Raw genomic sequence first — 26,885 nt, 5'->3', positions numbered from 1 at the left:
CCTGAGCACTGCCAGCAATGACACAGTATGTGTCACAAACATCAGGGCTGGTTTAGTGCTCCAGCTTGGGCCTACAGTGACCTGTAGGCCACATCAAGCCAGTTACCTGTGGGTAGACAGCTGGTTAGCCAGAGGAGTTGTCTTTAACAAGCAGGTCCAGATCTCCAATCCTCCAAATCTCACATTAATGGGAAATAAGTTTTAGTGACCAAGATCTCTAAAGTCTAAGCTAGAAAATCCAACAGGTTATCAGCCCCATCTCCACTTCAACTAAATTTTTCATGAAAAAAAAAAAAAGGAAGAAAAGAATGCCGGAGAATTGATAATCTATGACATAAGAGTACTTTTCATTTTTCCAGCAAATAGGTATGAAATTGCGGAGGGGCTTTTCAGTGCTTCCTTATGATAGAGTTGTGTCTGAAAGATACAGGATTGAAAATAAAGAAGCTTCTACTAGTCACAAGTTGAAAATTTTGAGCATCAGAATAAATTATGATAGTCATGGATTACAGTGTGAGTGAAATAGGCACCCAGGAGTCCTACTGCTACAAATAACTGAGTAAATGGAAGAGGGAAAGTTCTTCCCCAGAGTAGAGTACATGTAATATATGTAAAAGGACTAATGATGAATACTTGTAAAAGGAATGATGGAATTAGAGCAGAATCACTTGGAAATCTTTATAAGGATAGTGATTCAGGCAAGAGTCATTACTAGATGCTGTGGTTGATGGGTGGAACTTGATGGAGAAAGGATATTTGCTGTAGTTTGAGAGCATCTTCCACAAGATACTAATCAGTTACGAGGGAGGTGATGGTGACTTTGCCGTGGACACCAAGATGATCAAGGTGACACTTCACAGAAGTGGGAAGAGTAGACAGCACGTGCACTGAGCACAGCTTTGTCCCGGTTGAGGAGCCGTGGCCTGAGCCTGTCGTGAGGGAACATCAGACCTCATTCTCTCTACCTCAAGGGCACGAGAGACAGGGAGAGGACAAGGAATTGTTTCAGACTGGAGGAGGCTAAGAAGACAACTGCATGCAATGTGTGATCCTGGACAGAATCGTGGGCCAGAAACGGAACGAGGTAGTATTGGGAAAGCTGGCAGTCTTTGAATGGGATCTGTGCACTGGTTGCTAATGTTGTGTTGATATTAATTTCTTGGTTAAAAGTGTTGTAAAGTGTTTATGGAGACAGTCTTTGGGGGATAATACACTGTAATATGTAGGAGTATTTGCAGCTGCGTCGTCTAAGTGATTCTGAAACAGACTGATGATGTAGTGATTATAGATAAAGTATGATGGAGAAAATCCGTGAGGACGCCGGTTAACACCCATGTCTCTGCCCTGAGCGCCCGGCGACGCCCCCGGGCCACGGGAGCCAATCCGCGCGCGTGCGCTGCCCGGTCTCGGCCGGCGCCCGCCTTGGCCGCTCTGATCCCCCCGCCCGCCCAACGGTCACTTCGTCAGGCAGGCAGGCGGCAGTCGGTTGGAGCGGTTTGGCATCTCTGCGGGTCTCCCGAGCGACGCCGCCCCTGCTCCCTGCCGCCAGCGGCGGCGGCTGCAGCGGCGGCGGCGCGGCCCGGCCCCTCCGGGAGGCGAGGCGGGAGCAGAGCGGCGGCCGCGGAGCTTCGTGCCCAGCGCGGCGGCGGCGGCGGCGGCGGGCGCGGGCCCCGAGGCGGTCCGCGGGCAGGTGTTCGACGGGAGGCCGCGCTCCAGCAGCCCGCTGCCTCGGCGAGGGCTCCCGCGGCGTGGTGTGGTGAGTGTCCGCGCCCCGCGTGCCGCCCGCCCGCGCGGACCCCCGCCCGGCCTCGGCGAACGCAGCTGCGGCGTGGGCCCCGCGACCCCGACCCCGAGCCCGGCCCCGACCCCAGGCTCGCTGCCCCGCCGTCCGCGCGCCGGGGGTTCTCGGCCGGGGCCGGGCCGCTCGGGCTGGGGCGTTGCTTGCCGCGCTTCCCGGGCCGGTCCTCGCTGGGCGCCGGGAGTGGCGCGAGGGTGGGGGTGGAGGCCGGGATCCCGGCACCCAGAGACCCCCAGGACGGGAACGGGGCCCCCACCCCCCGGTGCTGGTCTCGCGGCCTTCCCTTGACAGCCGATTGTGAAGCCGCGAAGTCCTTCAGGTGCTCGGGGTGGCGGCCATGGTCTGCAAAGCGGTTGGAGCGGCGTGCGTGCACAACCCCGAAATCATCATCTTGTTTGCCCCCCCTCGCCTGTGTTTAACGCGGCCGGCTTTGGTTCAACACCTTCCGTGGTGCCAGGGATTCTCTCCTGCGCAGCCTTTCTAAACACCATGAGCGGCACCAGTGTTGGCGAGGAATGTGTCAATCTTGAAGTTTTTAAACGGATTTTGGGATGGTACTGTTGGTGTTTCAGGAAAGTTAAGTCAGCATCGCTGTCTTGATTTCTTAAGGAGTCATTTGGAGTTGGACCTAATTTGACTTTTTTTCCCCTCCTTTACCCTGTGTGAGCTCTCGTAGTAGCATAAAGGCATCCAGACGTTTTAGCACAATGACTGTGGACTTTCCCTGTTACTGCTTTAGTGCTCAGTGTGCATGCAGCCCTGATGCAGTTCTTGCAGAACCACGTGCCGGCTCCCTCTCTGGCTCCAGTTCCCTCAGAAGCTCTGGTGGAATGGGGGTGATGGTGGTGGTGTTGTTTTATTAGAATGAACTACACGTTGTATTTTGTGCTGACTTACACCTAAACCTTCATGTGAGTGTGTCTTTCGTGTTGAATGAAGGAAGCAGACTATTTCTGAACATTTCGTGTCAGGTACTCTACTAGGTACTGTTATCTCATGTCACCTGAACAGCCACCTTGCAGAAAGGTAAAGGCAGTGCTCTCCTTCTCTCTCAGATGAGAAAGTATTTAAAGGTGAAGCCAGTTCCTGAGGTCGTACAACTAAAGAGTCAGACTTGAGATTGTAGACTGAGATCCTGTTTCCGTTGCCAGAGCCCTTTTCATTACTCCGTGTTTTCTTTAATTAGTGTTATTAATAATAATTTTGGAATTTTAGCATATTTTACTCTTACAAGTGCTCACTAGGGATCAGTACTGAGGACTGTAGAGGGCACAGTGCAGCTGGAAGATAAGCTGTTGGATTTGCTGACTTTCAGCTCACCTAAAAACAAAACAAGACAAAACGAAACAAAACAAAACAGTTTTAGCCAAAATTTCGTTGTGCTCACATTCCTGACGGTGCAGTATTTGGTCCTGTTAAGGTGTCTGTGATCACGGCAGGCTAGTCAGAACGACCGTTTAGTCAACGCTTTCTGTTACTTTTTGTTTGTTTGTTTCTAAGCGTATATTAATTAGTCCTGTTAGCCACACTGCAGGGCTGGTTGCTTTCAGTAAGTGGAAATTGGAGACGACACAGCGAGTTTAATTTGCCCACAGATACCCAACTAGGAAGTGATAGAGCATCTCTGTCTGGTTCCTGATGATATTCAACCAAAGATCAGAGTTGAGAAAATACATGCTTTCAATAGTCAAAAATATCTATTGTCTGCTTTCTGTGTGATTTGCTTTTTTAGCCTTTTACGAAAACCTTTCATGCAAGGTCATTCACTTAGAATTCATCGAGCACCAGTTCCCTGCAAGGACTCAAGAGGCACCTGCCCTTCATTAGCTCCTGCTCCAGACAGTGGGGTGCAGTTGGGTGGGAGCACAGAAGGCCTGTGGGGAGTGCTGTGGGGGCAGAAGGCCGGGGTGGCGAGGTCTGGCTTCACAAATCTTGGCTCTGGGTGTGGATGTATGACTGGGAGTTTGCCTTGAGAAGCGCACTCCAGGTAGAGCAGAATGCACATGCCAAGGCACAGAGGTCTGAGCAGGGCACATCCAGTCAGGAAAACCAGGAGTTGTCTGGGAAGGGAGGGTGTGGGTGCGTGCCTTGGGGAGAAGGCTGGAGGGGAGGCAGCTGGGATGGGCGAGGCCGAGTTCTGAAGGCCTTTGTTTTCTAAGGAGCTGGGACTTGAGATGGTAGGGGAAAATCACTGACAGATGCCCCTTTTCTGCTGGTTCCTCATCAAATTTTGTGTTTCCCTCGTCTCTCTTTTACTTTCTACCCGCTGTACTTGTTCTCTCTTCTTTCTGCTTACTTAGGGGTACTCAGTGGGTGTGATTGTTACCCTGTCTCCAGGGGCATTTTGAGATGTATGTGAGTTTTGTTTTGCGTTTTGTTGTTCCATTGATTGGAGGTGTTACTGGCCTTCGGTGTGTATGTGGTGGAGGTGGACGTGCCCAATGACCTGCACGCAGCGCACAGGCAGCACAGTTGGTCCCTGCAGCGGAGGAGTGTCCTGTTAAGATGCCAGTGGTGTTTCCCTCCAGCCCATCCCCGAGAAGGGCTGGGCCCTGGGCAGGTCCTGCCTTCCTGGGAGAGTCATCTTCTCCATGAACTTCCTTCTTACTCTGGGCTCTAGCAGTCCGCCCACCCCTCCCTGGAACTTTGCTGGGTTTTGGTGCCACCTGTTTGAAAGGCAGGGCCAGCAGCAGTATAAATCCTCTACAGATGCTCCAGACCAGATTCCTGGCTGTGCTGGCTTAACTGTTAATGTAACTTTAACAAAGAAGTCTCTTGTATGGTTTTTGGAGCTCAAAGATGTGAGGAGACCATCTTACGTGAGCAACAGAAAATCCAGAGTTTCTGAACAGTTTTGAGTGCAAGTAAAATGCAAACAGAATTCTTTTTGGTATCAGTAACATCACTAATAATGTGCTCCTGGTGGTGACTGTAGTTGATGTCATTCTGATGAATTTGACTTGTATGTTCTCAATTCTCAAGCATTAATAAAAGATTCTTATGCAAAGCATCCAAGTTGAGTTTTCTGGGAACTATGTATAGTTTATTCCTCATCTTGCTCTCAGTAATGTACCTACTAAGTAGAAAACAACCATTTGCCCAACAAACATCTCCAGCTACCCCACCCTGCGTCCAGCCTGCTCTGCCCGCCAACCTCCTTGACCCTGAGATGGTCTTTCTTCCTTTTTGCTTCTCTTTTCTCTTTCGCTTCTTGGGGCTCCTGTACATTTGAAAGACAACAGGATAGATGTTCTCCAGGGTCCCTCTCAGATGCTCAGTCTTTCAGCACACTCTGGGCTCTGAACCCATCTGTGGCTGGTAGAAGCTGGGGGTGGGATGTAGGGGTGAGGTCTGCATGGACTTCATCGTGACCAGCTGGCTAACATTAGTTGCAAGCTTGCCTTAGGTGCTGTGGTTTCAAAGTCATTTCCATTCTCACCTTTGAGGTATAAATTTTTTTTTTTCACTTTAGAGATAAAGAAACCAGGTCTCATGTAACTTTTCTAGGGTTCTTAGCCAGTAAACATACAGCAGAACTGAGATTTGTCTAGACCTCAAAACGTGTAAATTTTTCCCCCTTGAACTACTATAGACTTTCCTCTGTCACAGCGAGTTACCGGGAAATGTCCTTCCTCCAGCCTGGCTTCCTGAATGTGTTGGCAACAAACTATAAAACGATGATTGTCATGACTAACTTGGGCCTGTTGTGGAGATGGGAGAGGGAGGAACCAGAAACTTGGAAGGGGTGAGGGAGGTAGGGTCAAAGCCGCTTCATTTTCATCAGAAGAGTGTTTATCAGTGTTGATCCTTCTCGCTCCTACGTACCTCCACCTGTTTCTTGATTTTCATTCATTTAGTAATATTATTGAGTGTGTACCTGACCTATGTGCTAAGCAGGAGGATGAAACTGGTTTCTACACTTTGGTGTTTACAGTCTAACAGGAAAGCAATCACATGTACTGAATATGACAAGGCGCAGAGTGCTATCTTTTATACCCATAAAAAGTGGAGCAAAGGTTCGCAGAGTAGTCTGGGAGGGTTTCCGGAGGAAGTGCTGTTTAAGCTGGGACCTGGAGAATGACTTGGAGCTAGCTGAGTGAAAGGTGGGGAAGGGTGCTAAAGCGTTTCAGGCACGACTTGTAGAAAACGGGCTGTAGAAATTGGGGAGTTTGTGATTAATATCCAGGGATATTTCTCATGGTGTTGCAGGGACAGGAAGAGCAGTTAAAGCTTCAGGTTCGGATGTAACCAGGAACTGAAAGCGAGACCAAGGCAGCTACTCCCTTTCCTCTTTACACTTACAAAATCTTCCTGCATCCTGCATCTCTGCACAGCTGGGTTTTTGGGTTTTTTTCAACTTTTTTCACTTTTACCACATCCCTGTGCACTTGGCAGAAGAGAGCTGACCCTAGCTTCCCAGAGGTGTGTGTCTTCAGAGCACTCTGAGTCCTGGGGGAGGGAATCTGATCCAGGTTGGGCTAATGTCCACCACTGGATCCAGGGCACCTGAGGCCCAGGTGGAATCATTTGATGAGGCTGGACCTCTCTAAGGTGGCGCAGTGAGGTGGCGGTGGTCATGAGATGTCTCCCGCTGACCTCTGACTAACCAGGTTAGTTCTTGGTGCTGCTTCCCTGCTCTTCTTGTGCTGGGCCGAGGCCTGTTTTGGGGGCCTGGGGGGAGGAAAAGAGGGGAGGGCAAAATAGGCAGAGCAGGGGATTCGGCTTGGTTTTAGGGCTCTTCTGCCTTCCTGTCTCTGGTAGTATGTGCGTGGCAGCCAATCTGAGTGGCATTCTTCATAACTTACTTAATATTTGATACATATGTAACATGTGAGTTATGCAGTAAACACTGAAAAACCCACTGACTGACGGCAGAACAGATTATCTGAGGCCCATGTTCTGATCCGTGGCTGGGAGTCTGTACAGTAGAGTGGGTAAGAGTGTGGGCTCTGAACACCTGTATGTGACCTGAGTCTGTTTTTCTGTCCTGTAGAGAAGGGGTAGTGATACCCACCTCAGTGTTGGGAGGATTGGATGAAACACATAGGTGAGCGCTGAGCCCTTAGCCTTGGGTTAACGCTCTAGTTGTTACTCCTTGGCAGTGAATGGGCCTGGTGGGGCCGGGGTCCTCCCTCCCCTCAGTCTCTTGGACACCGTCCTGCATCGCAAAGCAGAGTCTGCAGAAGTGAGACTGTTAGACTTGGGTCACATAGGTGTGTGGTCTAGGGCAGCCCCTCCTCCCGGTGAGATTTAACAGTCAGAGCATCTTCTCTGCCAGGCCCTGGTTCAGTTCGGACCCTCCCTGAGGGATGCTGCAGGTCCTGTTGGAGACAGACTGATAACGAAGTAGATTACTGTGTCACTCTGTGAAAACACTGATAGGAGGTCATTCTGGACAAAGCCGCTAACTCCACCTGGGCTTCCCAGTTTCTGATTAATCCAGCAAGTGGTGTCTGTCTGCAGTGGTACGCAGACTAGCTGTTCAGCTACTTCAGTGAACAAAACACCAGGTCCCCAGGCTGCTCGTGGTCGGTGGATGCCTGGCTTGGAGAGAGGATTAAAAAGGCTTGGTCAGGCCTTGGCTTTAGGTTCCTTCTAAAGAGTTTTCTTTTATTTTCTCTTTTTTTTATGGCACTTATCACAAACACAGGTCTAAGATACTTTTTTTTTCAGAGTTTTTTGATAAATCATTTAATTTTAAATTATCCTCCCCATTTTTATGCCTTTGGAAAACTGAAAAATGTGGTTTATGCACAAATCTGTTTTTAAAGTGGGTAGTTCTTTTTATTGTTATTAAATGAAGATAAACCACCTCTGAGCAGTTCCTGGAGTTAGCAGATACTTTTCTTTTTTCTTACATGCGCCCCCTAAAATAATTCTTGAGATTTTGAAACCATAACATGATTGTCCCCTCTGTTTAAGAATTGCATAGTCTGTTGTAAGACATAAAGCTATGGTTGACAAATAAAAAGTCGATGGCACATCCTAACCCCGAAAATTAAATTTCTTTTTCAGCCAGTCAGAACTTCTATACAAATTCAGACTTTGTAGTGTGCAGTTAGCGCTGGCACTGATGGATTTGTGTCTCCAAGCCCAGGTCCTCCCAGAGCCTCCTGCCTGGGTGCTGGGGGGTTGCTGGTGGTGGAGTCAAGGCAGACTCTGAGAACTGCCTTTGAGGCGGACTGGAGGGGCCGGGCACAGGGAGGGAGCATGAGACTGCCACTGCTCCTGACTGTCAGGGTCCCACATCTTGCAGTTTGGACTTTATTAGTTCTGGTTAACAAGCTCTCTTCAGATGCTCATCCCTCTCTTTATACCATCCTGATTTTTTAAAAATTGACCAAACAGCAAGCAAAAGGCGGCTGTCCCTTGTTCTCTACTTTTTATTTTTAAACAACTGTATCAACATAGTAGGAAATTCATAAAATTTAAATGTTCAGCTCACTGCAAATTTACAGAGTTGTGCAGTCATCACCACAGTCCAGTTTTAGAACATTTTCATCATATAAGAAAGTTTTTTCATCTGGTGTTTACTTCAATTACAATATTTTGAGATTCATCCATGTTACTGTCAGGACAAGTAGTTCTGTTGCTTTTTGTTTTCAAATACTAATTAATTGGATGGCTGCACTAGATTATAGACAGAATGTCTCCAGTTTTTGTCTGTTGTGAATGATTCTACAATGAATATTCATCTCTAAGTTCTGATGTGGACATACGTTTTGACTTTTCTTGGGTACACATGGGTAGAGTTGCTGTGGGGGAGTGATGTGTGCGTGTTATGGGGGTGGGGGATGGTAAATGAATTTATTTTAAACCGGTATAAGACTACAGGTTAACTTATTCAACTGATTTGAACACCCTGTGCGCTGGCCACCATGCGGGCACTGGAGCAGCGTGGAGACCAGACCCGGTCCCAGCGCTTGCAGACGTTTACTCTCAGAGGGTAGGTGGACTGTCCTGCACACATGATGCTTCAGCTACTGGTAGGTGCTGTGAAGAAAACCAAAACAATTAAAAGGGTAGAGAGTGTAAGGGGAGGGCATGGTTTGTTTTTTCCTGTAATAAATTAAGATGTTTTAAATGCTGTATATCTAACAAATCTTTCAGCCATCTTAAATGTATAGAAGTAGTGTAAGGACAATACAAAGAAGGTTCTCCCCTGCATCATTTGAGAGTGAATCGCTGGTACAGTGCCCCGGCCCCCCAGAGCACCGCACACGGCCCTCCTGTGTACCCGTCACACAGCCATGCCCGTCGGGCCGTGAGCGCCAGCCCAGGACGGTTCCCTGCTCTTCAGACCCTGCGTGGCGGGTGCGTGTTGCAGTTACCTGCTGTCTCCTTGACCCCCTTCAGGACAGAGCAGTTCCTCACACTCCTTTGGCTTTAGTGCCTTGACACTTCGGCAGATTGGTGTGTTTTTAATTTTTTAACAAACCATCAGACCACTTTCCAGAGTGCCACTTTGCCCTCTGTCAGCAGGTGTCAGGTGTTTGAGTTCTTCACCTCCTTCCCAGCCCCTCTTTTTGATTCTGTCCCGTCTGGAGAGGGTGTGAGTGGTACTGCACATTGAGCCATTCCGCGTGTTTTGTATTTCGCTGATGTCTTCAAGCATCCTTTCAGGACAGCTCTGACCCCTTACCATTCAAGTGATGATAAAGGTGATATTCTTTAGGAGTGTTGTAAATCCTTTCTTTAGTCCTAAGTGAGCTGGAAAGAAAAGACATTCCTGAGTCTGTGTCCACTCTGACTTAACTGCTAGAAAGAGCCCTTTACAGAAATTAGTCATAAGAAGGTTAAAGTTTTATAGAAACTTCAGGAGTGCTTCTGGTTACCCCAGCAGGCGGGATGTAGCATTCAAGAGTTGGTAAATGTTCCTCTCACATCCTAGAATTTAATACTTACCTATTCTAATGTAAATTGGTGAATATTTTGGCCTTCCGTGGTTTCTGGCTTGAGCAGGAAAGCCTCTAGTGTCTCCCTGCTAAGTAAGATGCTGGCATTGAGCTGAGGTGTATTTTATTTATGGAAGTAGCCAGCACTTGCCATTTTGCTTGTTTTCACATAAATGAGTGAATTTTGTCAAGTGTGTTTTTTGCCTCCATGAAGATGATCGTTAATGAGAGGTTAACACTCTGTTCAGAGTTATTAGCATGAGGATCGTGTTAATGGTTTCCATCTACTGAACCTCCTTTGCAGTCTGGGAGTAAACCAGACTTGGTGTTTGGTATTTGTTGTATTGTCTGTTGTAATGTGCAGTTGGGTTCTGTTTGCTAGAAGCTGAATATTTTGTGCTGCTCTTCATGAGTGGTATCATGTCTGTTTTGTGTGTGTGTGCGCAGGCTGTCTGGTTCGGGGTTATTGTTACACTGGCGTCATGAAGTGCATTTGGAAGCTCTTCTATTCTGTGAGGTAGCATTGGGACGACCTCATCGTGCGGTGGAGAGTGTCCCCGTGTGACCACTGGCTGTGCTGGTCTGTGTTTCTTGGCCCGCCCTCCAGGTGGTTCCCCACAGCCCCCATGGGACTGCTGTTTCTTCAGCGCTTCTTGTCCGTTAAGCACCTTCATGTATATCCCCCTCCTGTGATGCTCCTGAAGCAGTGTCGTGCTTAGCACTCCCTGGTTTGAATTTTATGTACGTGGAGTCACTGTGTGTGTTCTTCAGGTAGCTTTGTTCACTCATCATGTGTCTGAGTATAGTTAATCATTTTCACTACTTTCATGTATAAATATACCACAGTTTATTCATTCTACTATTAGTGGACTTTTGGGTTGTTTCTTGTTATTCCAGTGTTTCTGAGAAAAACCTGGTACATCTCTCCTGATACAGGAGAGTTTCCCCAGTGACGCATCCCCAGGGGTGCAGTTGCTGGGTGGGAGGGCACATGCGTGTTCACTAGGTGATGCCACAATTTTTTCATAAGTAGTTCTTCCAGTAAAGTTTTATGCTGTTCCTCTTGTATATCTTTTGTTAAATCGATTCCTTGCTACCTTATGTTTGTTGTGGTTACTGTAATTTCTGTCTGCACTGGTTTTGAGAAAGGCCTTTGACTTTTACCAGTTGATTTTATGATATCCTGCAACCTTGCTAAAGTCTTATTGCAATAACTTGTGCTGAAATTCTTTTACAACAAGCATATCATTTGAATATCATGACAATTTGGTTTATTTTCATTACTTAGACTGTTTTTTTCCCTGTCTTAAGAGCAGTGGTGAGAGTGGGCATTGCTGATGTTTAAAGTGAAGCTTTCACTGTTTGTTTGTAAAGCAGTCTGAGCGTGAATTTTATTTGTCTGATTTTGATGGGAACACGTTAAGTTACTGATTCAAAAATTCTTTAACAAATGTTTACATGACTTTTCATTATCTGTGTCTTTAATTTTTTCTTGATAATTTTTATTTTTCTAGGAATTTATTTTACTTGTTTTTACATTTATTGGACTGCTGTATTTTTTACTACATCTAATTCGATTTTCACGTATTGAAACAGATGTAAAAGATACCTGTTTAAAAAAGAAATCAATAATGTGATTATTGTGCAAGTTGTAGACTAGAACATTGTGAGAACCTTAGAAATGTCATCAAATCCCCTTGTAGAGGTGACCGCGATCCTCAGTTTTGTGATAATTGCTCTTCTCTGTGTCTCTTTTTTGTTTTACTTCAAAAATTTAAAGAAAATTTTATTATTTTTTAACTTTTGACTTTAAGTGAAGTATAATATGTATGCAGAATAGTACAGATATCAAGCTTACAGCCTGATAACTATTCACAAACTAAACACACCATGCAACTAACCAGTGCCCGGATCAGCAAAGTCCAGCGTGTTACAAACTCTCAGCTGGACATGATGCCCCCGCACAGAAATCCCACAAGTCCCACAGCGGCATCCATTGTCATTCCCCTTTCACACACCTTTAACAGGCGCCCATGAACTTACTCTCAGCCCATTCCCCACGTGTCCTTGGGATTAATAGGGAGCTGCCTCCTCCACTTCACCCACTGCAGGAATCCCAGGAGACTAGAGGAGGCTCCCTGTACGACAGGGCAGAGAGGCAGGACGTCCTGTCCCTCAGGCCTAGGCTCTTCCTCTCTGGTCTGGCTGCTTCAGGAAAGCAGAGAGAAGCTCCCCAAAGACCAGGGCTGTCTCGAGGCTCCATTCTAGAGAACTGCTTAGTGTCCTGAGGTCTGAAAGGCACGAAGACAGCTCTCCATCCCTAGTTTTTTCCAGGATGCATATGATGATGGGATGTCCCACAGGCCTGTGGCCAAGCAGACTTGAGTGAAAAGGATGATGTGGGGGTTCCTGGGGACAGTGAGAGCTGGGGGCTCCCAGAGCATCTGAGGACCCCGTGTCAATGCAGAGGAAGATCTAGTTGGCCCCCTGTGGATCCATAGCTCCTGGGACCTCCTCATCCTCCCTCTCAGGAGCCCTCTCTGTAGAGCAGTGCAGACACGAATAAGACTACACTGGTATTAGAACATTTCCAAACAAAACTTATTTTTATTCCCATTTTACATGTATCACCGCAAGGTGCTACTCCCCCCCCCCCCACAGCTGACCAGATCCACATCACCAGCCCTCTAACTGCCACCACCCCACCCCACCCCATCCCACCCTGGCCCTGATGGTCCCGCCCTCCCTCCCTGCCCCGCACATCAGCCAGGATCAGCACTGGATGAGGAAGAGCCCCTGAACTCCCCTGAGGGCCGCCTGGGGGGCTGGCACTGGAGGCTTGTTAGTTGTTGCAGTGCCTCTTCCTCCTCCTCCTCACACTCCCTGCGACAAATGGGTCACACCTCCTCTTGTTTGGTTGTGAGGGGCGCACCAGCTCCGGAGACAAGGCTGGCCTCCCAGAGATGCTGAGGTCGGGCGTGGGCTGGGGCAGCTTGTCATCAGACCCCTGGCCTCCACACAGATCCCGCTTCCTGGACTCGGCAGCTGGTGCAGGAGCTGAGCTAAGGCTGATTCTATGAGGGGAGGGGGCTTGGGGGGCCCCCCGAACTCCAGGGCAGAGAAATCTCAAGGGCCCTGGGGCAGAGCTGTGGGACTTCCCTCCCCAGGGCATCAGGCAGTACTGAGTGGCCAAGATGAAGTCCAGGCTGGGGACCTCCTCCTTCTCCTCACTGGACCCATCCTCTGGCCCTGGCCCTGCGTCCTCCCTAAGAGGAGAGGTCTCTCTGAGATTTGAGGTGTCCGTGGGTCCCAGGCTCGGTGGAGTGTGCCTTTGACCCTGGGGAGGAGAGAGGGGCTGTCCAGCCTCAGATAGAGGGAAACCCTCATGATCTGGAGAGAGAATCCAGTGTTTTGATGTGTTCAGGCCACTCTCTGTTCCGTTGCACCTTGGAAGTTCCTCAGACTCCATCTCTGGTGGGCTGTCTTCCTCGCTGACCCCTAGCTGAGGGCCTTCATCATGCCTCTGGGCATCTTGTGTAACATCAGACTGACGAGGACTTGAGTCCAGTTGGGGTGCACGGTGAGTGGTGGGTGCCTGCACACCCAACTCCTCCTTCAGGGCCAGGAGTCGTTTCTGCACCAGCTGATAGGAGGGAGGTGGTCGGTGACTGGCCCCGCACACACAGGTGAGGGGAGTAGGAGGGCTGGGCCGTGGGATGATGGCAGTGAGGGGCTGTAGGGGGGACTGTCTCCAGGACTCCAAAGAACGCACACTAGCGCTCCTGCTGTCCTCTTGGGCGTGTTCCCAGCTGTGTGTCCTTCCTTTCTCTCCGGGCCCCCATCCTCTCCTTACTATGGTCCTGCATTGCCCCAGTCCCTAGTGGGCCCTCCACAATGCCAGGCCTTCCAGGTAGGGGAGGGTTGAGTAGAGCGCTGTGGGCCTCCTGTTCTGGAGTCCCATCCCTTCCCTGGCTGACCTGGGTCCTGCCTCCCTTGGTTCCCTCGGTGTCCTTTGCCTTCCCTCTTGTACCTGGAATCCCTCCCTCCCTTGTCTCCCTGAGTGTCCCTCCCTCCTCTGGCTCACCTCTTCAAGAGAGAGTCCTTCCTCCTCTTCTAACTCCTCAGCCAGTGCCAAGGGATCCAGCTGTGGTTCTGGGGAAAGCAAAGCTGCCAGGAATTGAGGGTGAATGACGGCCTCCACCTAAGATGGAAGGATAAGGCTGTGAGCATCCTTGGGCAGGAGTAACCTGTGAGCCACGAATACCTGGAGAAATAGTGAACAGGAGAGACCCACCCTGTTCTCCTCCACAAGGTGGCGTGTTTTAAACCACTGTGGCAGTCAGCTACACACAGAGACACTCACACACACACACACAGACACACACACAGACACAGAGCTCAGGGATAGAGCTTAAGTCCCAAAGGCCTGGGCAGAACCCCAATCCTGGGTGCAGAGAGTGCCAGTCCCTGGAATCTTGCAGCCCCAAGGCTGCAGGCCCAGCCCACCTTCGTGACGAAGTCTTCCTGGGAACACAGCTGGTCCACGTAGCTCAGGAGACCCGGGTCCGGGTAGGTCCCGTCCTCTGGGCATTCTGCATCTGTCTCCTCAGTGGCCAAGTGGACAGGCCCCAGCAGCTCCTCCAAGATGTCCTCATATTCTTTGACAGCCTCAAGGGGAATCTCCTTGGGTGCCTTGGTCTCCCGGGGCCGCTGGGATGTGTGTGGCAGAGGGCGGGCGGGTTTGGCCCTGGGGCCGGCCTTCCTGGGCACACAGGCTAAGGCAGAGCGGGAGGAGGGAAGGAGGGTGAGGGGCTCCCGCTTCCAGCTCCTGAGCACGGGGGGAGGGGGGGGGCTTGTCGGGCAGCGCAGTGTTTGGGGGACGTTGAAGTCGGTGTGGGTGGGGTCAGGACCACCAGCACTGTCACCCACAGTGATGGGGAGTGAGGAGGGAGAGGTGAGTGGGAGCAGCTAAGAGAATCACATGTGAGCAAGTGTGCAACCTCCAGTTTTTTCAGAGGTGTCCCCATCCTTTGCACTTCTGAGGAAGACTTTCTGGCTGGCCCTCAGACAGGGAGGTGGGAGAGGAGCTCAACAGCAGACCAGGTCAATACCCCATAGTGACAAAGGGCAGCCGAGACCCCCTCTGGGTGGCTGTTCAGGTGGAAAGACCAATGCCCCCCTTGAGGGAAGAGGGCTGACGTGGGGACAGTGGCCATCCCTAGGTCCCTGTTACCTTTGCGTTGAGCTCCAGTGGGCACGTGGGTACCTAGCTGTGGGCCCACTTTTGGGGCTGGGGGCCCCCGAGGTTCCGGCTTTGGTGGGGCTGGAGGAGGCAGGCCCTGCACCCCCTTCATGGACTGCAATTGCTGAAGTTGCGTCTCCTCCTCTGCCTCAAATTCCTTGAACCTGAGGGGTTAGTGTGGCCCAGGCCATGCTGAGAAAAAGTCCTGGGCCCTGGAGCCCACCCAGGGTGCAGAGGTAGAGGGATCACGAGACGCTCTGCTGGGGGCGGTCATGGCCCTGTGAGGTGGTGTCCCCAGCAGGGAGCTGCTCTTGGGGCAAATACCAGATCTGGGGACACCCCTGCCTCCCCAGCACTGCAGGCCATTCAACAGCGTAGACCCAGGTTGCTGAATTGAACCAGGCCTGCGTGGAAGGCCCAAAGGGGACCATCCACTTGCCCCCTGCCCATGCCCAGAAACACAGGAAGGGCTGACAGCCAGAGGCCAGATCAAGCACGTGTTCCCCACGGGGGTCCTTGTCCGGATCCAGGATCCTGGGCTGAGGCTGAGAGTCCTGGAATACAAGCCTGGAGACAGGGCCCAGGACAGGTTGTAGGATGTGGACCCTAAGGTCAGTGGAGAGGCTTTCCTTTTCCTTTCCTCTGAGAAATGCTGGTTTGTTTTCAGTTTTTCAAATAAAGGGTTTGCCCAAAGAAGTCTCATGAAGAGCCAGAGACCCTTGGGGTAAAAGACACTCTGGCTTCCGCAGCCTCTCCAGGAGGGAACCAGGTTACCAAGTCAGGCCACACTTCGGGAGGAGAGAGGGTCCGAAATGCCATGTGAGTGGCCGCCAGGCCCCCAGCATTAAGGAGGCAGCAGGCTGGCGGGTGGAACACGTTTCCCTGCACAGCCACGAGGGCTGGAGTTTGACCCCACTGGGCTCACAGTTTTCCCCCCTCCACCCCAAGTGAGCCCTTCATCAAGGCAAAGAAGGCCACTTCAGGGGAGGGCAGAGCCCTGGGCAGAGGACAAATAGACCCAAGCTGTCAAGGTGCAGGAGAGGCTTCTGGAGTGTAGTCTGGCCTCTGGGCTGCGGGGACCCTGTGCTCGGGGAGCTGCCTCCTCCCTCCTCCTCTGTGACCACAGCCAGATCCTGCTCTGGGGTGTCACCCTCACCCGCTGCAGCCCTTGGGCCCAGGACATGGACTCACTTTGCCGCCATCGCGTAATACATCATTCGGTCAGAGTCGCTTGTGCGCTCCCATTCCTGCTCGGCCCGCCGCAGTCCCTCCTCCAGCGTCATGGTGGGCTTGAGTCGGGCCAGGGATCGAAGCACTGGGCTGTGAACCGTCAGGGTCAGCCTCAGTGAACAGCCCAGTCCCCACCAGCCTGACCCCCCGCCCCCGGCATCATGGACCACACGTCCCCCATCACAGCATGTCTGAGCATTAGCAGGGGCAGAGGCAGGTGTCTGGGAGACAAAGACAGGCCTTCCTGGCTACTGTTGTCGCCCCCTCCCACTCACTGCAGGGAGACCATCCACTCCCACACCATAGCTGGGACACTGTGCCTCGGGGAGCTCTTTTCCTCTTCACGACTGACTTTTCATAATACAGATCCCTGTCATCACTGAGGCCTGGCCTGTGCCAGGGAACCTGATGTCTCTTCACAGATGAGCCCAAGGGGGCTCCTGCCCAGTCCTCTGAATCACCTGTAATTGTCCCCGTGTCAGGCTCACAGCTCTAGTAGGAGACAGTCCTTGCCCTCAGGAGAGCTCTGCCATCTCCCTGTTTCAGCGAGAATTCTCCAGAACAGTGAGGACCAGGCACACACACAGCTCTCCCCTGGGCCCTGTAGGTCCTCCCTCCCTGCAGTGGCATCCCCTGGCCATCCCACACTCAAGTCCTGTGTTGAGAGGAGACAGCAGCACAGGAGAGGGGGGCACCCCATCCGTGGCTCCTCACCTTCCCCCGGCACCCTCTCTGACTGCAAGTCTTCAGTAAATATTCCCAAGATAATAATGGAAGGAAAGTCAGCTGGACTCATCAAGGGTGTTGGGCTCAGTTGAGAGAAGGCACTGAAAGGATGTCATGGACTGGAAGTGTGAGTGTATGATGGACAGTGCCATGTCATAGCATGGACATCACCCTCAGACCTTCCTTCTAGGATCCCTAGAAACCTAACCTGCAGGTGCACCCCAAGGTCCTCCACGTGAAACTCCAGATGAGCGCACGTGCCCCCCGAGAACTCACTCACATGAGGAAGCAGGAAAGAGCTTCTGCATCAGGGCTCTGGGGAAGGTGCCTCCGGGCCAGGCTCTTGAAGCGCTGCCAACGTCGGTAGTTCTTGTAGACGCTCTTGCGGTTACAGGAGTCAACCTGCGGGGGCTGAGACTGGGAGGTGGCCAGACTCCCCTCCCTGGAAGTGCCAGGTGGCCGTGGCCCAGCGTTGATGGGGGGAATGCTGGGGGCCCGCTGGGCAGCTGGTGGTGGAGCTAGAGGGGGAAGGCCTGGGGCCCAGCCTCCCATGGCAGCCTGAGTTACCCCAACAGCTGGGGTCGCCAATGAGGGTGCTAAGGATAGGGGAGCAGGGCAAGTAGCACTCCCACTGAGGGCCCCTGGAGCACCCCAGGTGACAGTTCCTGGTGTAAGAACGAAGCTCTGCATCTGGAGGGGCTCTGCTGGCCTCCCTTCTGACCTTAGTTGGACGGTGATGTTGCAAGGCCCAGTGGCCATGGGGACCTGGCCACCAGTAGCCACCAAAGGTGTCATGGGGAAAGCTGGCAGCAACAGGGTGGTTCCAGGAGGGAACGATGGGGTCAATGAGGGTGGCAGGTGCTGCTCCCAGGGTGGCCAGTGTTCGGGGCCAGGAGCAGGTGGTGGAAAGGGAAGTGCCGTGACTGGAGTCAGGGAGGCACCAGTGCTCATAAGCACATCCGTTCCCAGCAGTGGAGATGCTGTTGAGACAAAGGAAAGGGGTGAGTGGAGGAGGAGAATGGGCAACCAGGACTGGGGCTTTCCGGGGAATCCTGGAGTGTCAGTGTCAACAGGTGAAGGACATTTGGACAGGGGAGACTGTGCCATGTGCAGGTGTCTTGGACTAGTTTTCATGCTCTGACCTCTAGCTGGGAATTACTCCAGTAGGGAGCTTGCTCCCATTCACCCAGGCCCCGACCCCTGCGTGCCGAGAAGAAACAGCCTGAGCAAGCAGTGTCTCGCAGGGCCTCCGCAAGGAACCCCCTTGCACCCGACTCTCACAGGCTGTCCCCCAAGTCCTGGAGGTGGGTGGACGCCTGCTCCTTTGCAGGCTCACTAGCAGGTAGAGAGCTTCTGCAAGGGAAGTTGAGGGCAGCCAAATGGCCTTTGTGAACCAGGCAGTGTCTAAAATATTAAGGCCCCACCTCCTCCTTTTCCTGATGCTCAGTATAAATCCTCTTTCTTTCGTGGCCTGACACAACAAAACAAAAATGCTGGAAACATCTCTCTCCACAGAACCCTGATACAAATCCGTAATACACTGGCCCAGCGTGCACGTGACCTCAGGGCCACCCGCAGCAGACACTTAACACGGGCCGGGTTTTGCCACCCCATCCCCAGTGCCCAAAGTCACTGCCATCACTCAGGAGTTCTGCTCCCGGAACAAGGGTCTGAGAAGCAGTCACATGTGTGATTTCCATCCTTTCACAGCCAGTGATGGCCACAGAAGAGTACAGAAGTCCAGGGAATGGTCATGTTACATTGGTCATGGGCCTACGTAGTGTCTGTGGTCCGTCCTCTTCCAGTTCCCAGTCATTCAAATTGAAGGCAGACTAAGAAAGAGGCGTGAGCCAGGTCCCATCACTGATGATGTTGTCTGCAACACATCCCTGTTCAGGAGCACAAGGCACTCACCCCAGTGCACCTAATTAATCAGAACATGTGCCACAGGGCGTGTAGTAACAACACAGAAGATTGTCCTCCTGCTTCTGGGCTATACTCCTTCCCCCCTTTAAAAAGGAATCAGCCTTCATAGACGTTCCAGCAGAACCACCCGCACTCCTCGTCTCTTCCCTGTCCATGAAATGCTGGCGTGAAACATGAACAAACTCCTCGTGTCACAGGCAGGCCTGACGGTCCTGCCTGAGATGCTGGACAAGTATCACAAGTGTCTGCAGAACTGCGTTTCCACAAAAGGAAGAACAATTCAGAACCACTGGGGACCTCAAGCCGTGTCTTGGTTGAAGCTGAGAGGTTGCCCATCCCCTGCTGAATCCAAGGCAACAGTTACCTGAACTGAGGAGCGAGCTCTGGGCTGGAAGGAGGGGAGCAGTTCTGGGCTGTGGCAGTTAGAGTACCTTCCTGACTAGCTCTTGGAGAAAGTTCATAGCAGATGTGGCCACAGACCACCCCGCCCCACCCCTCGGTGAATAGTTTTCTGGCTGAGCCCTTCTCTCCCCGTGCCCTGTTAGATACAGGATGCCCCGGTTCAGATCCCTTAGAAGGAAATCGTGGGGCAAGCTTCAGGTGCCTGAGGAACAAGGCACAGGGCTAGGCTCTCCCCGTGGCCCTCCCTGTGCCACCAGCTCAGACCTCCTAACCCTACACACAGGCTTCAAAGTGGCTTGTCTCCCTTCTACAAAGCCCCACCCTGCCTGCTGCTGTCCTTTCTCCACACCCAGGGCAATTCCCCTGAGCCTCCTTGATCCTCCTTCAGTGAGCCCTCCTCCCCTTGCGATCTCTGGTTTCCACCATGTCCCCAGGCTCCCAGGGGAGATGTCCTTGGGCGTCCAGGGCTCCCTCCTTCTTCCACTTTAGTCCACCTGTGTGCCCACAATGAAGGATCGCGTGACCCCAAGGATTTGAGGGATGGCAGAGTGTTTGAGACCATATCCCCAGCATTCAGGCTTACCTCTTTGTAAAGCCATTCCCAAATGTAAAGCCACTTGTAAAGTGTGGGCACAGACCAGCGCTGCCTGGTAGCCTCAATGAGAGAAATCCAGACGAAGACCCAGAGAGTGAGTTAACTGCTCCAGCAGATGCTCAGAATTCAAGCAAAGGCAGGTGAAGTTTGAATTTCAACAGTAGAATGTGAGGCTCAGGACATTCTGTAGTGGGGGAGGGGCAGAGGGCAGGTGGTCCTGGGTGGGTGTGGGGAGACGTTCCATGCAGGGCTCTGACAGGAAGGCAAGAACCAGAACTTCCTTCCACAGGGCAGAGTGGCAGCACACCTGGTGTGTGTCTGTGTAGGCAATTTATTTGATTTTATTAATTTTGTTTAATTGAAGTACAGTGAGGTTACAACATTTTGTAATTTTCTGGTGTACAGCACAGTGCTTCAGTCATACATGAATATATGTATATTCGTATTTGTATTCCTTTTCACCATAATATTTGTATTCTTTTTCACATAACCTGCTACAAGACACTGAATACAGTTCCCTGTGCTATACAGTGTAACCTTATGTATCTACTTTATATATACCACTCAGTATTTTCAAGTCTTAGACTCACAAGCTATCCCTTCCCACTGCCTTCTGCCCTGGTAACCATAAGTTTATTTAGTATGTCTGTGAGTCTGTTTGGTTTGTAAATAAGTTCATTTTTCCTTTTTTTTTTTTTTGATTCCACATATAAGTGATAGTGTATGGTATTTTTGTTTCTCTTTCTGGGTTACTTTACTTAGAATGACATTCTCCAGGGCCACCCTTGGTGCTGCAAATGGCATTATTTTATTTCTTATGGCTGAGTAGTATTCCAGTTTGTAAATACACCACAACTTCTTTATGCAGTCATCTGTCGATGGACATGTAGGCTGTTTCCATGTTTTGGCTCTTGTGAATAGTGCTGCTGTGAGCACTGGGGTGCAGGTGTGTTCTCGAATTAGAGTTCCCTCTGGACATATGCCCAGGAGTGGGGTTGCTGGACCATATGGTAAATCTTTATTTAGCCTTTTGAGGAATCTCCATACTGTTTTTGGTAATGGCTGCAGCAAGCTACATTCCCCACAACAGTGTAGGAGAGTTCCCTTTTCTCCACAGCCTCTCCAGCATTGATAGTTTCTGGAATTCTGAATGACAACCATTATGACTGGTGTCAGGGGATACCTCAGTGTAGTTTTGATTTGCGTTTCTCTGGTAATTAGTGACATTGAGCGTTTTTTCCTGTGACTATTGGCCAATTCTATTTTTTCATTGGAGAGTTGCTTGTTTAGTTCTGCCCATTTTTAGATTGGGTTGTTTTGTTTTTTTCTTATTAAGTTGTAGGAGGTGTTTATATATTCTAGAAATTAATCCCTTGTTAGTCTCATATTTTTCAAGTATTTTCTTCCATTATCTAAGTTGTCATATTGTTTTGCTTATGGTTTCCTTTGCTGTGCAAAAGCTTGTAAGTTTAATTAGGTCCCTTTTGTTTATTTTTGCTTTTATTTCTGTTGCTTGGGTTGAGTCCCCTAGGAGGACATTGCTGAGATGTATGTCCAATACTATTTTGCCCAAGAGGTTTACAGTGTCTTGTTTTATGTTTAAGGCTTTCGGCAATTTATAAATTGTTTTTTAGACTCATAGCATGAAGGTTTTACTTGATGTTCCCTTTATTTCACTTCTTTGTCCGTCAACCTAGTTTTGTGTCCCTCAACCCACTCTGTTTCCTTTCTGGCTCTTGACTGACTTCAACAGAAACTAGACTTTGAAAAAATTGAGAACTTAAGAGTCTGCTAGACACTTGGGTATTTATGGCTCCATGAAACTGAGTGTTTGAAATTAAGATTGTCTGTTCCATTCTGTCGGCACAGCATTCGTAAGGAAGCAGTCCTTTTGCGCCAATGAATATCCAGCAGGACCAGCCTTACTAATGATCCTTTCTGCTGGAAAGCCCCAGTCCATCAAAAAATGATCATGCAGCCCGTGTGTCTAAGAAGAGAAATCACTCATTTTTGTTTCTCAATATATTGTTGCTAAATATTTAATTTTTACTTTTTAAATGATTGTAATGTAGTATTTGAACAAGTAGTACCTTTGCATGGTTCACAGTGAAATTGTGTCAAGTGGAATATGCCATCGTGAGTCCTCCTCCCATCTCTTTTCCCCTGTCATCCCAATCCTCTTTCACACAGGAAACCGTTGTTTTGAGTTGCATTTAAATGTTTTCGGAGATGTGGTACGCAGCTAAATACTAATGCAACGTGTCTTCATGTATGAAAATGCTTTTAGGTTTTTTTCTGGTTAAATCTAATATACTTTCCAACATATTGTTGTTGTTTTTGTGTTTCGTGTGTATCGGAGGGTGCTGGGTGTATATTCATGGATAGTTTGTGAGTGTGTGCATAAGGATTTTGTGTGTATTAAAGCATTCAGAGACCCCCTTTGTGTTACTTCTAGAAGGTAATGGTTGAAGAACTTGGTGCAGTTGCTTCTATGTGTTTTCAGTGTTTGTGGTAGAGTCTTCTGTATATTTAGTAATTTGAGTTGTTTGTGTGACTGTGTGTGTCTGGGTTCAAGGGGCTTACGGGGTGTGTACTCTGACAGACGGGAGACGTTCAGTGTGTGTATTGACAAACAGGCTGTGTGGTTTGTGTGGTGAGGAATTTTGAAATATATGTATTTTAGGATTGTGTGTCGGTATTTTGGGGGGTGGTTTCTTAAGGCCTGTGTGTCTGTAGAGTATCTGTTGTGAACATACAGGTGGTGTGCATGGGTTTATATTCATACACATTCAAGGTGAGTATGAATTTGTATAAAAAACCAGGCAGTAAGAGGTGGTTTGTATGTCTGTTCGGGTTTCAGGTAGCAGTTGTAAGGGTGTGTTTAGTGTATATTGTATGTTCTAAAATATGTTCTGGCGATGTCTAGTGTAGTTTTGTTTGTTCATTTGGAGTGAGAGTTCAGGGTGTTAGTCAGGGTGCACTTGGATTGTGTGCACATATTCATAAGAAAGGGGATGGGGTGCCCTGGAACTGGCTTGTACCAGCTTGGGATAGTCAGTGGTTCATATCTCTTCCCAGCTCTCTGATGCTGAATTTAGTCATGTTGAGAATAGCTGCACCAGGTAAACTGTGAAACTCCATAATGAAAGCTTTCCTACCTCCCCCGGACAGCATTTTATTAAGCATTCATCACCATTTATCACTGGTGTGTGTGTGTGTGTGTGTGTGGTTAGGCCATTTAAGATCTACTCTTAGAAACTTTCAAGTATGTAATACAGAATAGTTAACTACAGTCACCATGCCATACATCAGATCCCTAGGACTTACTCATCTTATAACCGGAAGTTGGCACCATTTGACCAATATGTCTCCATTTCCCCCAACCACCAGCCCATGGCAACCACCATCCTACTCTCTGTTTCTATGAGTTCAGCTTCTTTGCGTTCCATGTATGTGATATCACACAGTATTTGTCTTTCTGACTTATTTCACTTAGCACAACGCTCTCATAGTCAACCCATGTCACACAAAAGGCAAGATTTCATTCTTTCTCATGGCCGAGTAATATTCCATTGTGTGTATTTACATTCAGTAGATACGTGTGTGTGTGCGTGCTTGTATCAGTCACATCTTTTTTAACCATCTGTTGATGGACACTAAGACTGTTTCCATGTCTTGGCTATTGTGAATAATGCTTCAGTGAATATGGGAGTGCAGATATATCTTTAAGATAGTGATTTCCTTTCATTTCCTTTGGTTATATACCCAGAAGTAGAACTACTGGATCATATGGTAGTTTTCTTTTTAAATTTTTTTTTAGTTGAAATGCCATCAGTTCTGATGTACAGCACGATGTCCCAGTCATGCATATACATGTATACATTTGGCTTTTTAAATTTTTTGAGCTTACTGTTTTCCATAATGACTGTACCAACTCACATCGCCACCAACAGTGTATAAGGGCTCCTTTTCCTCTGCTTTTGTTACCTTTTGTCTTTTTGATGATAACCATTCCAGAAGATGTGAAGTGATATTGTGGTTTTGATTTGTGTTTCACTAATGGTTATTGATATCGAGCCTCTTTTCATGTACCTGTTGGCCATTTATATGTGTTCTTTGGGAAACTTTGTTTAGGCCCTCTGCCCATTTTAAAGTTGAATTGTTTGGGCTTTTTGCTGTTGTATGTTGCTGGGTGAACTTCTTACGTATTTTTGATATTAACTCCTTATTGGATATTTTATTTACAAATATTACTCTCATTTCATAGGTTGCCTTTTCACTTTGTGAATTGTTTCTTTGCTGTACAGAAGCTTTTTCATTTGATGTAGTTCCACTTTTTTATTTTTGCTTTTGTTATTTGTGTTTTTGGTGTCACATCTAAAAAATCACTAAGACAGATGACAAGGAGCTTCTACTCTATGTTCTCTTCTAGGAGTTTTACAGTTTCAGATCTTATGTTTAAGTCTTTAATCCATTTTGAATTAATTTTTTTGTGACTGGTGTAAGTTAAGAGTCCAACTGCATCTTTTACATGTGATTCTCCAGTTTTCCCAACACCATTATTTGAAGAGACTATCCATTCCCTACTGAGTATGCTTGTCACAAGTAGTAATTGACTATATATGTGTGGGTTTATTTCTGGGCTGTCCACTCTGTTCCTCTGGTCTGTGTGTCTGATTTGATGCCATCCTCTTTTGATTACTATAACTTTGTGATAAAGTTTGAAACCAGGAAGTGTGATACTTTTGGTTTTGCTATTATTTGTCAAGATTGCTTTAATTTTTCATGGTCTTTGTGATTCCATTTGAGTTTTAGGATTGTTTTTTCTATTTCCATGAAAAACGCCATTGGAATTTTGATAGGAATGGTATTGAATCTACAGATGGCCTTGGTTAATGTGGATATTTTAACAATGTTATTTCTGATTCATGAGCATGGGATATCTTTCCATTTATTTATGTCTTCAGATTCTTTCATCAAAGTCCTATAGTTTGCAGTATACAGATCTTTTGCCTCCTCAAATTTGTTCCTATTTAATTGTTTTAGATGTTATTATAAATAAGATTGTTTTCTTTACTTCTTTTTCAGATATTTGGTTGCTAATGTATAGAAATGCAACTGATTTCTGTAGGTTAATTTTGTATCTTGCAATTTTACTGAATATTTTTTATTAGTGCTAACATTTTTAGTGGAGTTTTAGAAAATCCTGAATATCTGCAGAGACAACTTTACTCCTTTCTTTCTGATTTGCATGCCTTTTATTTATTATCCTTGACTAATTTATCTGGGTAGGACTTCTAATACTAAATTAAATATGATTGGTGCCACTCTGGGCACCTTTGTCTTGTTTCTGATCTTAGAGGAAAAGCTTTCACTCTTTCACCCTTGAGTGTGAGTTTAGTTGTGGGCTTGTTGGATACGGCCTGTATTACTTCTATACTCAACTTACGGAGAAGTGGGTTGTTTTGTTTTTTTTTTTTTTACCAGAAAAGGATATTGTGTTTCATCAAATGCTTTCCCCCCATCTATTATGATGATAATACGATTTTGTCTTTCATTCTATTGACGTGTGTCACATTTAATGATTTGCATATGTTGAGCCATTCTTGCATCCTAGGGATCAATCTCACTTGATCATGGTGTATGATCCTTTCAATGTGCTGTTGAAGTTGGTTCATTAGTATTTTGTTGAGATTTTTGCATCTGTATCGGCCTATAATCTTCATTTCTTGTGGTGGCCTCATTTGGCTTGGATGTCAGAGTAATGCTGGCCTTGTGAAATTAGTTTGGGAGCATTCCTTCCTCTTAATTTTTTGAAATGGTTTGAGAGGATTGGCATTAGTTCTTCTTTATATATTTGGTAGAATTCACCAAGAAAACCATCTGGCCCTGGAGCTTTTCTTCATTAGGAGGTTTTTGATTATGATTCAAATCCCTTGCTTGTTACAGATTTGTTCAGACTTTCTGTCTTCATGATTCACTTTGGTTGGGTGTAGTTTCTAGGAAATTTTTATTTTAGGTTGTTTAACTTGTTCCTGTATAATCGTCCATAGTAACCTCCGATGCCACTTGATATTTCTGTGTTATCAGTTGTAATGCCTCCTCTTTCATTTCTATTTGAGTATTCTCTATTTTTTATTAGTCTAGCTAAAGGTTTGTCAATTTTGCTTGTCTTTTCAAAAAACTAACTCTTAAATTTTATTGATTTTTTTTTCTGTTGTTTTTCTGGTCTCTGTTTTATTTAATTCTGCTCTGATCCTTGCTATTTCCTTCCCTCTTCTAACTTTGTAGTTTGTTTTAGTTTTTTGAGATATGAAGTTAGGTCCTTTATTTCAGGTCTTTCTCTTTCCTCAATGTAGGTATATATTATTATAAACGTCTCTGTTAGTTTTGATAGGTTTAAACTAAAACTAAAAATAGTTTAAATTTTGGAGTGCCTCTGAGAGGAGAGGAGCTCAGGGTCTTTCTACTCCACCATCATGGCTGATTTTTTTCAGACTGCTTGTTTTGGTGTGTAAGGTAGTCTTGGTAGGTTTTGTGTTTGTAGGCATTTCTCCATTTTGTATGTGTTATCCAATGGGTTGTGTAAGATTGTTCACGGTTCTCTCATATAACCCTTTTTATTTCTGTAGAGTTGGTAGTATTGACTCCACTTTCATTTTTGATTTTAGCAATTTGAGTCTTGTCTTTTTTCTTAGTCCATGTAGCTAACGACTTGTCAATTATGTTGATCTTTTCAAAGAACCAACTTTTGATCTCATTGATTATCTCTGTTTTTCTATTCTCTATTTCATTTACCTGTATTCTAATCCTCAGCATTTCCTTCCTTCTGCTAGGTTTATGTTTAATTTGTTCTTTTCAGTTTCTTAAAGTTGTAAAGTTTGATTGTTGATTTGAGAAATGTCTTGTTATTTAATGTAAGTATTTATAGATACAAACTTCCCTCTTAACACCACTTTTGCTGCATCCCATAAGTTTTGGTATGTTGTATTTTTGTTTTCATTTATCTCTAAAAATTTTTTAATTTCCTTGTAATTTCTTTCTTGATTCCCTGGTTATTTAAAAGCATAT

At 47.7% G+C, this 26,885-nt stretch overlaps 1 protein-coding gene across 1 annotated transcript; it reads right to left on the bottom strand.

The window, feature by feature from the left end:
- Positions 1 to 1,463: 1,463 nt before the first annotated feature.
- Positions 1,464 to 18,080, bottom strand: LOC105066990 (NUT family member 2G-like). The gene is made up of 9 exons (XM_074341490.1): positions 17,172 to 18,080; positions 16,127 to 16,255; positions 14,763 to 15,099; positions 14,200 to 14,403; positions 13,778 to 13,894; positions 13,140 to 13,336; positions 12,876 to 12,959; positions 12,626 to 12,767; positions 1,464 to 2,207 (listed from the first exon to the last, which is right to left on the bottom strand). Exons 1-9 carry the CDS (start codon positions 18,023 to 18,025, stop codon positions 1,464 to 1,466), a joined length of 2,808 nt encoding a protein of 935 aa, XP_074197591.1. The 5' UTR covers positions 18,026 to 18,080.
- Between the last annotated feature and the right edge of the window lie 8,805 nt (positions 18,081 to 26,885).

This window comes from Camelus bactrianus, chromosome 15 (assembly GCF_048773025.1).
Source record: "Camelus bactrianus isolate YW-2024 breed Bactrian camel chromosome 15, ASM4877302v1, whole genome shotgun sequence".
Taxonomy (NCBI): Eukaryota; Metazoa; Chordata; class Mammalia; order Artiodactyla; family Camelidae; genus Camelus; species Camelus bactrianus.
Note: the sequence above shows the minus strand (reverse complement) of the source record. Positions and strands in the feature narration are given on the sequence as shown.